We start from the raw sequence: 16,482 nt of genomic DNA, 5'->3' as shown, positions 1-16,482 counted from the left end.
ACTCGCAGCGCACCTGCTGAGGACACTCAGCGGCCGGAGCTGCCCTCGTCTCCCCGTCAGAGGACAGTGGAGCAGACGGTGTGACACTACCTTGCCTGGGATTTCATACGGTCCCCCCTCCTCCTCCTCCTCTTTCGAGCAAGTAAGACTATTTATAGCTCTGTCCTCAAAGCGCTACAGGCATGATTCGCATCCCGTCAACCCCGCCTTTAAGTAGACGGTGACGCTTCTATTTCAGTGTTTTTGTGCAGAAGCTATACAGTTTCATGTAAAATAAACTACACATATATTACTGTGTATTCTACAAAGGGTTAATTAATGTTTAAATTATGTAAGAACACTGAGCTTCTTGAACTGCACCATGAGGTCAGCGCATTAATATTTCAACTTGCGCTCGGTTCTGCGGTCACAGGTGGTCGATTTTCTAATCGATTGTAAGTCCGCCAGGAAAAGTGGGCCGGTAAGTGGTGACATTCTTCACGCCAACACAGAGCTGGTGATTTTTTTTTTAACTAACACTGACCTCATCAACACTGGTTTCACAAGCTGTTATTAACATGTGGGTATTGTAGTGCACTGTCGGATATATAGTCCTGCTTGCGAATATATGAGCTCATTAAACTTAAGTGTGAAAGGGCTTATTGAAAAAGTTGTTGATTAATCAGACAGCATCACCCAATAAACATGGGATTTTATGTGAGCATTAGAGCGGGGAAGCAACATATTTAACCTGAAGAAAGCAGTAATTTGGGTCCAACAAACCTTTCAAACCATAAATTGTCCACTTAAGCACTTATCAGGGTAGTTAACTAGGCCTGTTTACATTTTTACAATTTCTACAAACCCTGTGTTTTTCATATTGCTGTCCTTATCAACTCTGCTGAATGTATCTTCCAGCAACTTTATGACAACTTGCTCCTCTGTATATGGTTTCAAGCCATGCTGCACTTGTTATATTGATCCAGTATGCTCTGTTTTCCTTCTAGTGCTGATTTCCTCTCTGTTCTGTGAACACAGCCTGCAATTCATCTGGAATCTCTGAGTTTTTGTCACATGACCGTTGCAAGGTTGCAACTGAGTGAATGATGTATTCTCGGCAGTAGAATGTGATTTTAATGAAATATCACAATTTTGAGCCATTTTTACTCCGCCAAGGAATGCGGTGGAGTTATGCAATGATTGCTGTATGTTTGTCTGTCTGTTAGTCTATCTGTGTGCAACATTACTCAAAAACGAAATAACGGATTTGGATGAAATTTTCAGGGAAGGTCAGAAATGGCACACGGATCACCTGATTACATTTAGCCAGTGATGTGGCTTATAGTCTGGATCCACAGATTTGTTAAAGATTTCTGCATCATTGCGAGATAGCGGCACAGCATCACTGTAACTATGACAACAAGTGAATGTTATGTCAGCTGCCTGCTGACGATCACATGATTGCGATTCTACTACTAATAAACTGCTGGGGACTTACTAGGACTTATCCGTTGGAAATCATGCAACGACTGAGCGGGCTTTGCGGAGTACTGGGCTCTATGAGTGCTTTTCTTGTTTACTGCTGGAAATGTTTGTCTCACATGACACATTCATGGGCTTTTGGAAAGTTGAAAATGTGACATGAAGTTTTGCAGTTATTTGTTAGGATCAATGGGGTCATCTGGACATTTTTTTGTAAAAAAAAAAATAATAATAAAGCCTGTTGATGCCTGTACTAGAGTTTCAACTAAATCCACACCTATACCTAAATCATACACACTTAAACTAATAAAAATGTGTAGTTTTCAGTACCAATAGTATGACGTCTTCAAATTGCTAAAAAAATCAGTAAAAACTCGGATTGCTCATCACCCCTGAAATCTACACCTTTGACCCTTAGGCACAAGCTACCAATAAATTAAATAGACTAATGTTTAAATATAGCTTTTAAGTAAGAAAATAAAGTGGACACAACATTCTCCTGGGGTTGGAAAAAGCAACTATGAGTCTCCTAATTACTGTCATAAATACTTGTCTCAGCATAGTACTCTACCTGCATAATTCTCACAGCTGCATTGTTATGTTATGCAAGAAGAGGAAGAGTTATTTGGATCATTTGCTTACCACACAATATACTGTAAATGCTTCATTGCAAATAAAAGTCCTGCGGTCCGATTGGTAGTCAAATAAAGAAATAATCTCTATGAAAAATATACCCAAATCTCAAGAATATTGAGGTAGAATGGCTCATTTCACAGTCATTAGGACACTATTAGATCATTATTATTGACTTTAATGCTGCATTTGGTCATGATTGAGCTCATTTAACTGCTTTATTGTGACATTTAATTTTAATTGTTTTTTTGCTCTTTGATTGAAGCAAATGCGCTCAGTTATCTCACACTTGAGTTGTGCATTTTGTTCTGTGTTTTACCCCATACTGCTGAATATTTTATATCCCATGTTCCATATCTTTTATTCAGTTCATACATTTTCGTGCTTACTTCATGGCTTTCTGTTTTGTTCATTTGTTTTTATTTGTTACTTTAGCCAAAATTTACTTTACAAAATATTTCCATCCTGAGAAATCTTATATATTTTTCTCAGCTTTAATGTATATGCAGTGTGCAATATCTGTGAATATAAACATTTCACAGCTTGCTGAACTGTTTATGTGATAAATACATCTTTGAATCCTACATATTTGATTTTTTTTTTTTTTACAGATACTGAGGAACCAAGACTGCAACACATGTGGTAGATAGACATGGAGGAGAATCAAAAGTAAGCAGTGTGTTTTTTATTTCTGTCATATCTTTTTAGATGCCAGTCATTAATGAAAGGTAACCAACAGTGCAGATGTTGTAATGAGGGTTAAGTTTAGTTCGTTTGGTCGTCGGTTGTTTTTGCTGTTCGCACCATAACTCCAACTAAAACTTTTCTCAGATGTGGTGCTCTTTTTTTTTTGTATGATGGCTTTGCTGAGCAGTGCTCTTTCCACAGGTGTCATGCGGTGACAGCATTTCAATCTTCTCTGAGCCAGGTAATAGGAAAACACCAAAACCACAGGCCCTGCAGTGTACACGCGACATTTTCACTTAGACAGTGACACAAGAAAAACACAGCTCATACTTGACATGAAAGCTTTTCACAGCCAGTCCAAATGACCCTCCAGCCGTCTTTCCATTTCTGAATATTTATGATAATTTTACATTAGACTTGTTCTTGGCAGGTTAATGCTCACAGATGTCTACACTGCTCAGATGGCTTGAGGGGGCAGGTACCATCTGAGCTGTGTCAGGGAGAGAAAGTCATTTTAACAGCACCTTACACTTAGCCTAACACATAATTTCATAGTACCAATGAATGTGTTAATGAGACAAAATGTTTTTCGATAGAACAAATTTTGGCAGGCATCTGTGAATTATTCACTGGACCTGATAAGTTACCATGTTCAGCTATTCAAACTGGCAAGAAGTGTTCACAAAAGCAGCATGCAGCATGACATCCCCGCTGTGTAATGCATGTTAACTATAGTGGATTATTATTATTGCCCTGGAGTTGGCGTCTGGCAGATTTGTATCAGTAAAAATATTCTGTACACACTGCGAAATAATCTGTCAGCTACGAGCAGAGATGACATAAGAAGTGGGAGTGAGCTTGTTTGTCAAAGTGGAGAGAATACAATGTCTTTTCCTTTTTTTCTCTCCTTTTTTTCACAACTGAAGTGATGAAAGTGATGAATTACGCTTTGTCACTGGGGATTTATTTCCTGTGTTTGAGTGCCATCCTTGACTGACCGTGACAGTGTGAAGGCAGCCTTCATGTCACGCAGAAATTACAGTTCCAATAGAGAAAAAAAAAACAGAATGCTGTGGTGTTTTGTGCTGGGTGACGGAAAGTATGACATGACAAAATGATGGAGCCAATCTTCTGCCTCAATTGGGCACAAAGGGATTGTAGGAAAAACACAATTGTAAACGTGTGTGTGTGGGTGTGTACATTAGTGTCTGTGTACATTTATGCCAATGAAACAATACATTAGAACATCCAGTACACAGCTAGAATACAGTGGGGAGGGTAGAGGTAGGATATTTGCTTTGTGAAGGATCTTTGTCTCAGTTTTCAGCACACAATGGGATTTAATTATTAGCTGATAGCGGAGTCACCTTTGAAAATGTCGGCACTGCTGCTTCGCTTGCTGGTAAAAAGCCGGAGCCTCAAGGTTCTTAGCAATGAGGCAAGGTGGCGTGTTTAATTAAGAGATTAAAAGCCTCAATGGATTTTGTCTTCCTCAAATTAAACAATCCAGTTCAATTTGATTTGACGTTTATGACAAAAATGTCAGAATACATTAATAATGCACAATATATCATGCTGACAGATTTTTAAATTACTGCATCTTGTATTTGTTTGGTTATGATGCATTTAATGCACTCGCAGGCTTTATTCTATTGTATTGTTTCCCTCACAGTTTGTTATAGCTTATTATTAGGTTTGTGTGGTGAGATTATGGCTATTGTCAGTGATAAACACGAAGCTTTAATTTATTCAGTATTGCTGTAATAATAATGAAGAGGCTGTGTGTGTTGTACCAAGCAGTCCTTTGTAGCTTATAGCCCATGGTTGTTAGTTAATGTCCTTATTAAATGATGGTTTATTGACTTTATAATTTCCACTAGTTCACAAGAATCATGAAGGTTATGAGAGACATTAAGGATTCCGTCCGATGAACATGACCTTTTTGTCAATTAAAAAGCCTCCAAATCCGCCAAAATTATGAAAAACTGTATTTATAGGAGGTTGCTTTAGTTCTGTTAGGAAATAGAACAATAGAGGTTTGTTGTGTTAGCCTATATTATAAATTTGATTAATGGTGAGTTTAGAGAGAAGATTGCTACTAGAGAAAGACATCAAGCGGGCAGAAAAATTGTTGCTTGTTAGCTTCTACAAGTTAAACCAATCAGCATTAGTCTTCTACCGAGTTTTACCAATCAGCTTCGAGGCAGTAATTTTCAGCGCTGCTCAGAAGTACCTTTTTCTCAGCCAAAAAAGGCCTTGAAAGGGGTTGTCACTGGCACGCTTCTGAAAGTGTTCAGGCCTTTCTCAACTGGTCAACAACATTTTGTGGCCATGCTGACCACTCCAGAGTTGACAGTTGTTGGCCTGCAAGGCTTATTCCCAATTATTTTCTGTCTATATATGTTACTACTCTGAAACAATACTAGAAACTGCAACAATTTCTATATATGCAGATGATACCAAAGTTTACATTTGTATTGACGATGATTAATTGCATGCTTATCTGACAAAAATCTGGATGAAAAATATAGAGCCAAAAGGGTTTTACCACATAAAATTATTTGTACTACAGACCAAGAAACAAATCAAGCCCTTGGTCTTGTTGTTGGCCTACGTTTTTATTGTCACATGAGAGAACACGACTAAGCTGTTTTGTCATTTGCAGAATATTCTTTTTTTTTTTCTTTCTCCCAAGTAGAAGCAGAAAAGCTAGTACATACTTTTATCTCCAGCAAACTGCTATAATGGTCTTCTGTCACTGTGTTAGGAAGATGCTCACAGGTTCAGGATGCCCTAAAACAGGCAGCAAGATCATGCAGTAGAAAACGGTTTAGTTACTGTCCTCAGAATCAGTTTCTAGTTCAGGCATGTATGGCTGAATTACTCCAGTATTCCAAGTTGTGTAGCAGTTTTATAGTGTTTGAGGAGAGTTGTAGGTGAGTGTGCTCGAACCACATCAACTCGAAGAAAAGTGGGTGAAAAAAGAGTCAGGATCTTCATAGAGCATCATATTTTAAAGAAAGCAACAATGTAGAGTGACACTGAAGTCATTCATAGGCAGGAAGGGATTATTCCTCTTATGTGATTTTACTACACAGAGATGGGTTTTCAGAGGTTAAATCCATGACCGGGGAGGGACTTTAACAAGCTCTCAAAGCTCATAATAGGCTGTGATGAATTAATTTGTATGAACAAAGCAATTACGGTACAGGTAAGTATATGATTCCCCAAACACTCACAACACAGAAGCTCATAATATATTATAGTCTGTTGTGCATCCTCTGCTACAGTTAGGGTGTCTAGTCTTATTCTAATGTTCTCCTGCCAGATGCATAAAAACAATATTAAACCATGAGCATGAAGCATTGCTAAGTCCTGTGCTTTGTATGTCTGTGTCATGCCATGAAAAACTCTCTTTCACATCCACATATTTCTGTGGAGGGGGGCAATTTTTGTGATTCTGTAGGATCCAAAAGGCTTAAAATCAGTCTTGGTAATTAGTACGCAGCATGCAGTACCAGTCAGCATAATTTCTTCTTTAGCTGCATTTCACACTTGGAAATTAGTTCTCATTCTATCCATCATTTCACACTAAGAAGTGAGATTTGTTTCTTAAACATACTTCCCTCATGATATGTTTCTCAGCTTTCACATTTGCCATGCTTGTTGACACCCTTAAACTATTTTTTGTGTGGTTCAGGATCTATTATTGGCTCTTGCTGTAAGTGTTTTCTGTTCTATAACAAGATGAATCCCCCAACATGGCATTAGGTTACCAGGCAACAGTGTACACTCCACTGCTTGGTTATAATTTTCTTTGAGTAGTTATGATGTTTAATAGTAAGTGACTACATGGACGCCTGCCAAAATTAACCACTGTTAGCAGAACCCGGAGAGCCTGATGTATGTCGGGAGGCGTAGAGGCTACCAGGCTATATTTGGCTGCTGTGTTCCCTTCAAAGAGATGAGTTCTAGGTCTGGAGTTGACATTTCTCTTAGACTGGAAAAAATGGGTTTGGGTCAGTGAGTTTTTGTGGGAGGAGGGGTGTTGTTGATGCCCAGAGGAAGGAGCTGGTCTCTGTTCTGCAGTGGCTCATTGTTGAAATACAGCACAGTGTTTATTACATAAAAGGTAGTCGGGACATTTGGCCAACAGAGTACTATTACTGTAATCCACATGATATTTTAGAGATAAGATTGCATTTATTAGAATAATTATTATAAAGAAAAGGTTGGACAATTGACTTAATATTTCAACGTATCATGCACTTTATTTTTTTATTTTTTACATCAGTGGACTTGGAAATGATCAAAAAACGTGCCTGTGAGTTTAAACCCGCACCCTGTGCTCATGTTCCCATTTTAAAAAATATGCTTTTAGCAGTTTTGCAGGAGAAGTTTTAACAATAATGAATCACTTGTCAATCACAATCACTTTTCACACTGCTTTTAAAATAGATTTATTTAACCGTCTGAACCCTAAAAAACCTGCCGCTGGTGTTGAAAAGCCTGTTATTTGTTTAAAAAAACAGCCAAAATGACACCATTTATCAGTGCCAGAAAAACACAATAACAAAAAAGAGTCGTTGGATTTATTCAACTTTCCAACAGCCCTTCAACTAATCATGTTTGATGTGTAGAAAATGCCAGAAAAATTAACAAAACACAATCTTGAAACCATCATACTTCATTTTCCTTTTTTAAAAATTCCGATATAACTTTTTCATACTGCACAGAAGGGTTCTTCCTACTTTTAGCCATTGTTGTGCTGTTTCCATAGTGGTGCAGGACTTTATATTGCAGTTGTGGTAGGAACATTTGTATTTTGGTGAATTCTGTATTCCCATATAGCTGCTGAATGCACCACCGTAGAACTGGGTCGACTCATCCCATGGCCCAGCCCTTAATTGAGGGTATTTAAAGCACCTGTGGCATCATGGCTGCCTTTTGTCTCTACTTGGTGGTTGCCACATGATCTGTTCTCTGTGACACTAAACGTCCTGCCTGTTTCATTGTTCTGGCATCTGTTTGGCTGAGGTGTGCAATGAAAATGCTTTTATTGTGGGCAGTCTAAGGCACACCTGTGCACTAATCATGGTGTCTAATCAGCATCTTGATATGGCACACCTGTGAGGTGGGATGGATTATCTCAGCAAAGGAGAAGTGCTCACTATCACAGATTTAGACAGATTTGTGAACAATATTTGAGAGAAATGGTGATATTGTGTATGTGGAAAAAGTTTTAGATCTTTGAGTTCATCTCATAAAAAATGGGAGCAAAAACAAAAGTGTTGCGTTTATATTTTTGTTGAATGTAATTCCTGGTGTGTGATTCCTGAGATAATTTGCTAGATTCTGGTCCTCTTCTTTTTCGTCTTATCTTGCCACACAGTGCAAAAATGAGTCCACAGTGAGTAAAAATGTGAGTCAAAAACATCCAGTAAATGTTTGGAGATCATAGGGTTAACCTGCAGCTTAAAATGACAACTTGTATGTAGTCCAGCCTGTTATGTCTGAGTAAAAGTTTAGAAAAAGTTTTTAAACAGCTGAATGATCTCCTATGTGACAACACTGTTTGGGGGGGGGGGAATCCAAACTGGTTTCATGACCAGCATAGAACAGAAACGCTGTAGTGAAGATTGAAAAATGACCTCAGAATGAACACTGATGAGAAAAAGCTCTCTGCTCTGTTAAACCTCAGTGCTATAGGTTATGATGTACTGCTGACCAGACTTGATCTCAGGCATGGTTCTTAAATGGTTCCAGCCTTACTGAAATGGCTGACAACATTTTGTGGCTAAGCTGAATCCTCCTCCAATAAAACACATCTGACATGCGTTGGTGTGCAAGGCTTATCCTCATTTTTTCAGTCAGGGTATGTTACTGTTTTGCCACATTATTACAAACTGCAACTTCAATTTCTCATATATGCAGATGATACCCAGCGCTATATCTCTGTAAGCTCACATGCTTCCATTTGTGTCGCTGACGTAATTTCATTCCTATCTGACAAAAGTGTGGAAGAAAATGTTAGAACTTAATCAGGACAAATGTAAAATGCTAGTTTTGGACAAAAGCGTCTGCTAAATGAAATTGTAGAATTGTAGCTAGTTAGTGGAGCAAAACCTGAAAGGAAATGGTTTCCCCAAATATTTGTAATAAAAACCGAAGAGCAGCTTAAAATTGATTTTTACTCAAATTTTCATTGTCACATGAGAATTGGCCTTCTGTTATTGCAGAATATTGCCAGAGTCAGACAGTTTCTCTCCCAAGCAGATATAGAAATGTTAATACATGCTTTTATCTCAGGCTGGAGTGCTGTAAAGCTTTTCTGTCTGGTGTCTATAATGTAGAAAGGTATTAGTCACTTGTCACAGCTTGCACAGAATGCATCAGCATGTGTTCTTAAAGACAGAAAACCTACAGTACCCTAATCTTAAATTATTTATATTGGATACCCTTGTTTTACAGAATCAATTTGAAAATAAATTTTTGGTTTTTAGAACACTGACCAGCCTTTTCACATCTAATTGCCTGAGACGGTTAAGAATAGGAATGAATGATATCCAAGAGAACAACATTCTGTAGCTGTTTCGACAGATGTTTTGTTGTGAATCATTTCTTTTGCATTGAAAGCATATTATGGCGCAATTTTTGCATTTTGGTTTGTACCAAACAAGCATGTTTTTCTCTATCTGGAGAGTGTGATTGAGAGTCCCTCAATGCTTCATTTGTAATGGCATGTTTGGACACATTTCAAGTTTAACACAAAATTGAGAACAGTATATGCCTGTTAAGTCCCTTCCATCCTCTGGTTCAAACCTTTTGATTGTTGCTGAAGTTAGAACTAACTGGCATGAACAGACATTAATCAATTACATCCCAAAACTCTGGGACAATCTGCCTGAGGCCTATACAGGTTCTGAAGCTGTTATTGTTTTCCATAAAATCATCATTTTACTATTGCTTTTTCCGCCTAGTGTTGTTTCATTTTCCCTTTTTAAAATTATTTTATCATAGAAGCTATGTTTGTTGGTTTATTTGAAGCACTCTGTGTTGGATTTTATGCTTGGATTGCCATTATTATTACTATTATTACAAGATACCCATAAGAACAATAGAAATTCCTACCACACGGTTAATAACTTTTTGTAATGTGGTGAGTTTATATATTCTATTTCTTACATTTCCAGAGGTGAAACTTCAAATAGTGCTATTTTTCTATTGTTCTTTACAAAGGTGACATGTCAGGAGGTAACAATAGCAGATCAGTGTCATTCTGTAGGGAGTGTGGGCCTTGTGAGGAGCTGTGAGCTTTGTTTTTTTCAGCAGGAGCACAGTTCACTTAACATGCTATAAATCAGCTAAATAAGATCAGTTAATTTGGTTAGGAATCATACTGAGCAGCTGCTAATGACAGTTTTTGCACTTGACCCTTTTATACTAACTGATCAACTGTGCTACTTAGCAAACCTCATAACCACCTTTTTCCCTATCCTACGCATAACTTTCTACTTTATATTGCTCCCAAAACTCTGTTTTTTTATTAGTCTCTTCTGTGTGCTGTGCTGTACGTGTTTGGAGGTTTTTATAAGGATCATGTGGAGTGCAGTGCTGTGCTTTATCTCAGTGCGTTGTCATGAAAATGAAATGGAGAGTCTTGTTCACACCTTTATTTATTTTGCTGCTCTTGGCTGCTGCTCCGGTGAAGGCGGAGAGTGTGGCTGTAAAGCAGACATTGTGCAGGCCAACTGAATGCAGCCCAGGTGCCACAAATCCATTCGAACTTAAATCAGTTTTTCTTACTCACGGACACACTGTTTGTTATTTCTATTTTCTAGATATTTTTTTGCTGTTGCAAGCCTGTTCAATGCAGACACAGAAACGTCAGAAATGCTGAAGTCTAATCGCAGTCGAATAAAAACATCCAGCTCTCCTGCACCACAAACAAGTCTCACAGTGCAGACACAGGCTGCTGAATAATGTTGTGGACAGCGATGTATGTGTGAGGAATATTTTTCTGTCATTATAGATAGTAAGAGGAAAGCTGTGGCCCAGAGGGAAAGTCTGGTTCCTGTTGCAGCTGAGACGAGGAGCGCTGTGGGTTTAGCCTGGTGTTCTCAGGGTTGTACATTCAGCTTCACTGTAGACCCCTGGGTCCTCTGGGGGGATCCTCCTTCCATTTGTTTTCACTTCCTGTCCAAATGGAGTTGAAGAGATGAATCATTCATGTCTTTGAGAGGCCTCTTCTGTGGATGAAAAATGGGAATGTTTAAAGCTCCTTTTTCAAGTATTTAAGGTGGATTAATACGCTTTGCTTTCTGTCAGGCTTTACTCTTTAGTTTCAGTTTAGTTTTTACCTGATGTGTAGGGGTAGTCTGTTTATTGGCCTGACTGATATTTGGCATTTTTCTGATTATTGATGATTATTGATAAACTAAATGCTACTTAAGGTCTGAAAAAGTGTGCAAGACACAAAAGTTATTGCCACAAATTAGGAAATTAGCTTCTCTCTCAGTGGCTAAAGCTATGCTAGTGGTTAAGTTAGAAGGCAGCCACAGATTACCCTGAAACAGAGTCTGGATAACAGTAACTCATAATCCTTTATGGTATGGATCTTTATTTTCAACTGAGGTGTTATAGATACAGAAAATAGGAAAGAACAACAGATGTCACTACAGGAGACAAATTGATCTCAACAAAGAGAATCCTAATTTAATCCATTCTATTTCTATTTGACATATTCAGCTACATATTAGTGAAGAAGCCTAGTTATGAATGATGGGTTCTCAGCTATCACATGCTGTTAAAACATTATATGCAATGTAAATCGGTTCCAAATAATGATTATCGACCTTTCTTGATTACCAATCATCAACATCTGTCCTGAAAAACCCATGTTCTCTGGCTTGTACCCACCTGCTTGTCAGACAGTGCTCTCGCCCCAGCTCCATCCAGGTCTGTCAAATCTGTTAGGTGAAATCAGTGAAAGTGATGAATGAGATGTGCTCGGTATGCCCGGCCTGGCAGACAGACTGTCACTTAGCTGTCACAGGATGAGGCCGTTTACCTTAATGGCAGAAACAGACTTCACAAGCCCATTAGTTGTCACTCCTCGCCATCCCCACCATCCTTCGGGGAAGGGGAGGCCGAGACCAGGCCGCCATGCGTCATGCTAAACATCTCTTTGTTGTTGCCTTTCATCTGAGGGTACTTGCCTCTTCTCCCGAACCCATCCTGTGAGTTATGGGACGGCGGGAGGTCACGGCCGCAACCCCTCCCCACTTGGCGTGAAATGTGCAGAACAAACGGATCCAGGAATTACACAGAAATTGGACACACTGGCTGTATTTCTAAGAGCAGAGCCCGCGTGATGGTCTCGGTGGGCGGATAGGTGTGAAAGGGTTACAGCCCGTCTGTTTCCAAAACAAAAGATTTTTACCCCCTTTGAGTTGACAATCTTAATGCATACTCTCCTTTTTGGTTTTGAGTAGCAGGATTTCAGCAAAATGTCTATAAAAAGATGGCTTGAAAGCAGTATAGCAGTCTCTTTACAGCAGACAGTTTTACTCACATCCTTTAGATGTACTATAAAGCACAAAATAACATCAATGAGAGGGGTATTGTGTTAGGAAGCCGACCAGAAGACGAATGAAGATGCTCGGAATGCCTGGTTTTTTTTTTTCCGTCTCTCACTTATGAGGTCTGTTTTGCTCTTTTAACGGTAGGAATCTCCACACTTTGTAGTTTTAGAAAGGAAAACATCCATGTTCCCGACTTCATTGCATCTTTTGATTATTCACACGCAGCTTCAAGGAGGTCGCATAGTTGTAACAGTTTTTGTTTTTTTGTGTTTTATAAAAAGATGCAGCCAAAGCTTGTTAGGCCCTGTTGTTATTGAAGCGGCTGGGTTGAAAAGTCAGTTTGGTTACTGGATCTGAGATGAAAGGCAGAGGTCAGGAACGCTGCAGTCACTCCCAGCGTGATGGCATTGCTGTGTGGAATTGCATGTGCACGAGTGTGTGTTTGTGCGTGCATGAAAATTTGTTTGCAGAGTGAGTGTTCCCGATTTGTATTTCTGAAGCGTCTGGACCTCTGCGCTGTCAGTGGGTTGGCAACACTTTCTCCTCTTGAGCCCAGTTGCTTTGAGTACGTTTTGTGTCAGAGTATTTGTCTTTCAGGTCCTTGGAGTTTTCTCTGGAAAGTTCACAGTAATAGCATCTCTAGCTCTTTTACATTTCTTGTCCCTGTTCTTAATCAACCTGCAGGGTGCAGTGTTGCTGAAGGATCCACCAGGGGTTTTTACCCCGCTTGGCCGACGTCCCACAATTACAAGCCCTGCTGACTTACTGCTACATTTCCCAGTCGCAGCCAGAGCTGGTGAAACTCAGAAAAACAAGAGCTGATTGTGGAGACAGGGATAAGGAATTTGTAATATATTCATTGCAAGGGATGTAATGGCACAAACCACAAAATGGCATAATTGTAATGGGCTGTAAAAAGAGTTGACAAATCCAAAGTGTATAGAAAAACAGAGAGGAGATTTGGAACAGATCGAGACATGAAAAAAACAGAATAAGACTAATATCTAACGCAAACTCACAAAAAATTCAGTTTTTCCCACCAAACAAATGAGATGACCCTTGAACCATTTCTCACAGAGACATTTCTCACAGGAATTTCAAGGTAGAACACAGTCTTTCCACTGTACTTCTGAGTTTGCGTAACATAAACCCGTGTCCTCGACTGCATAAAATATGATAGCTCATGATGGTGATTTCATAACTGTATGGTAGAAAAAAAGAAATGTATATGAATATGATGCTGTAATAAGATACAGAAACTCAAGGTCAACCCAAGCTAAAGCGTTTAAAAATACATCTGGATCCCCTCCAGCTTTATGCATATGGAGCAGCCCAGACATTAACATTGGAACAGAGGTGGCGAGTGCACTGTGGGGCATTTCCCGGTATGCATAGCACTACCTTAATAATCAGAGGAAGAGCTATTTTTCAGAGGTATTGTTGTGTCTGAGACCTTTGAGACACCACAGGAGGAGAGCGCTGTAGCTGTTGTGCGGTCAAGCAAAGAAGTGATGGCGTAGGTGGAAGTGGCTCGGACAATAAGCGTCAGCCCGCCCTTCCCATAGTAAACCCGATTTCCTGTTGCACTTTTGTAGGTCAGACCTTTAAATTCTATGAATGGAGTTTTGTTTGCATCTTTGAATGTCATTGACAAATCCACTTGAACAGACTCCATTATCTAACAGTTCCCATTATCTTGTTCTTTGCTAATCGTTCTGAACATATTCAGTTCTTGGAATGAGATTTTTCCTTTTAAAAGAAACTCTTGAACTTTGGTGAAAACTGCCTTTACTTTCTCTAAAATATCAATGCTGATATTTTGCCAAAGGACAGACAAGCCCAATAAAAATGTGTTTCCTCAAATGGTGTGGTGATAGAGAATATATTTTGTCATCATATTAAGATAATAGCTCAGAGGCACTTAGGTGGGCCGATGCTATGATTATCCACTCATTTGGGCTTGACTAGCAGGATGTGGATTGGAAGGATGCCTCTGAACAGACAACCTTTGTTTTTATTAATCCCTGAGGGATTTTGTAAGGTCAGCTAAGCTTGGCTGGATTCCATCAAAGTCACATGTGTCTACTTGAGCCCTGTGTACTTATGATACAGATGCTACATTTGTCTCCTGCAGGCATTTCAGTGATGTACGTCTAAGAGTCTCTGATGCAATGATTTTGGTTTCAGGCAGAAGAGTTCATGTTCACCGGTTAATAGTTCACAAAAATGGCAGCTGACACGAAGGATGGTCTTTCAAAGGCACTAATCAGGCTTTTTGTGTTTGTAATAGTGCAAGAGGATCAATGGTTTGTGTTGCTTTGAGAGAAGATGTTGGACAGCAGGGACAAAGTGGAACATAAAGAGTGCTTGTCCTCGGTGAATGTAGGCTGTACAACAACAACGTGGTCAATTTGATACAAACAGTGGATCAATGGTTTCCAGCAGAGATGAGCACATTGATCAGTAAAAATACTGAGAGCTGCCCTCTGTTTCCAGTGTGCTTTTGTGCTACGCATCTATTTTTAGAAAGCCTGTGGCAGCAGATGAAGGCATGGCATCAAGGACCAATTCAAAGTTGGAAAGTAAACTGACCTCAAGGTCACTTCACAATAAGTGGATGCTTTGAAATTGTGTTTTTGCCCATTTGGAGCTCAGTCGTCATTCAGTCTGTCCCTCACATCTCAGATAGAAGGTTCACGTTTTTCAAAAAGGTTTTTTTATTTTGAAGGATAGACGCTGTTTGAAAAGCACCGTCAAATGAAACACACCAAGCTGCGTGGGCTGTATCCGGCTGCGTTGCAAGCTGCATTGCAAAAACTTTGTTGGCAAAGTTTCAAGAATGAGCACTAAACATGACTGCCTTTTTAATGCTTTTCATGTTATTTGATCCAACCTGTTAAGTGCAACTTATATCACCCTGAAAGTCCAACAGGAAATTCCACAGGATGCCAGACAGAATAACCCAATAAAACAAGAGCGCCCAAATCATTAGTGGGGAAACATGCTCGCGTAGCTCACCCAGATGTATGGGCTAATTGGATTTCACCATCAAATCAACAGTTGTAGTGCCTTTGTGCTTTTATGAGACTGACCACAAGGTAAAGGGGATAATGGGCCGTTTGAAGTGACAAAACTTCAACAGCGGCTTTTAGCAGGTTAGAATGGCTGAGCTCGGTTGCCAGCTCTGTGTGATGCACTCCACATGCTGAGACTGGCTTCATGCTATAAATTGATCGAGGATCTCTTCCACAGTTAGCGATGGTGACTCATCAGTGGCTGATGTAAGTAAGATGGGGGGTGGTGAGGTAATTGGTGTGGAGAGGTAATTTCCCTCCTGCTCTCGGAGCTGTGGGGGGCCTCTGGAGAGACGAGGCTCCGGGGACGGGGTGGTGCAGCTGGGGCGCATGGTAACTTGTGAGAAGTTGCTGTTAATATAAGCCTCCTCTGTCAGGAGGAATATCCCCACTGAATGCAGGAATCAGCACCTGGCAATGATCACATCCGCTGCAGTGCTCCTGAGGTGGCATGATGAAATTGACATTATAATAAGCAGGAAGACAAGCAACACGTAGGACACCAGAGAGGTGGATGAAATGAATTCATTAAAACTGATTCTACACTGTAAATACAACACAACTTCCCCTGCTGCTTTAAAAATATTAGGTAACTGCACTTCGCTTGATTTGTATGAGTATCATATGATGGGTAGTGATAGTGCAAAACTAGCTGAGTTAATTAGAAGAACTTGAGAAATCAATGAACTTAAAATGAATCAACTAGTCATGTATGGTTATAGACAGGCTTTGTTTGATTTTGAGTCGAGACAAAACCAATCTGTGAAGTGGCCCCCAGTTTCATTACATACATTATTGTAAGTAGAATTACAGTTTTAACTCTCTAACAGTGCAACCTCGGAAATTTGCTAATTTACTAATTTCTTTACTTATAATCTGAATTTAATGAGTTGAGTCAACTCTTAGCTGTTCATTCAATCAGCTCATCTTTTTAAGTCATAAATGCCTCCACTTGTAAAAACTCAAGACTGAATATAGACAGTTTAAGTTCAGCTTTTCAGCCGTTAGCTAAACTGATATATTTACATTCGGTAAACTAAACA

At 39.5% G+C, this 16,482-nt stretch overlaps 1 protein-coding gene across 2 annotated transcripts in view; it reads left to right on the top strand.

Moving 5' to 3' along the window:
- The window catches only part of hdac9b (histone deacetylase 9b), a 42,145-nt gene continuing 25,663 nt past the window's right edge, over positions 1-16,482 (top strand). The window contains exons 1-2 of one of the 2 annotated variants that reach the window (XM_051956653.1): positions 1-142; positions 2,706-2,763. In XM_051956653.1, the coding sequence (XP_051812613.1) occupies position 2,763 (1 nt within the window). In that variant the 5' untranslated portion in view covers positions 1-142; positions 2,706-2,762. The remainder of the gene's footprint in view (positions 143-2,705; positions 2,764-16,482) is intronic. The other variant, XM_051956654.1, reaches the window with a different exon arrangement.

Source organism: Acanthochromis polyacanthus, chromosome 12, assembly GCF_021347895.1.
Source record: "Acanthochromis polyacanthus isolate Apoly-LR-REF ecotype Palm Island chromosome 12, KAUST_Apoly_ChrSc, whole genome shotgun sequence".
Lineage (NCBI taxonomy): Eukaryota > Metazoa > Chordata > Actinopteri > Pomacentridae > Acanthochromis > Acanthochromis polyacanthus.
This window is presented reverse-complemented; position numbering and strand designations above follow the sequence as displayed.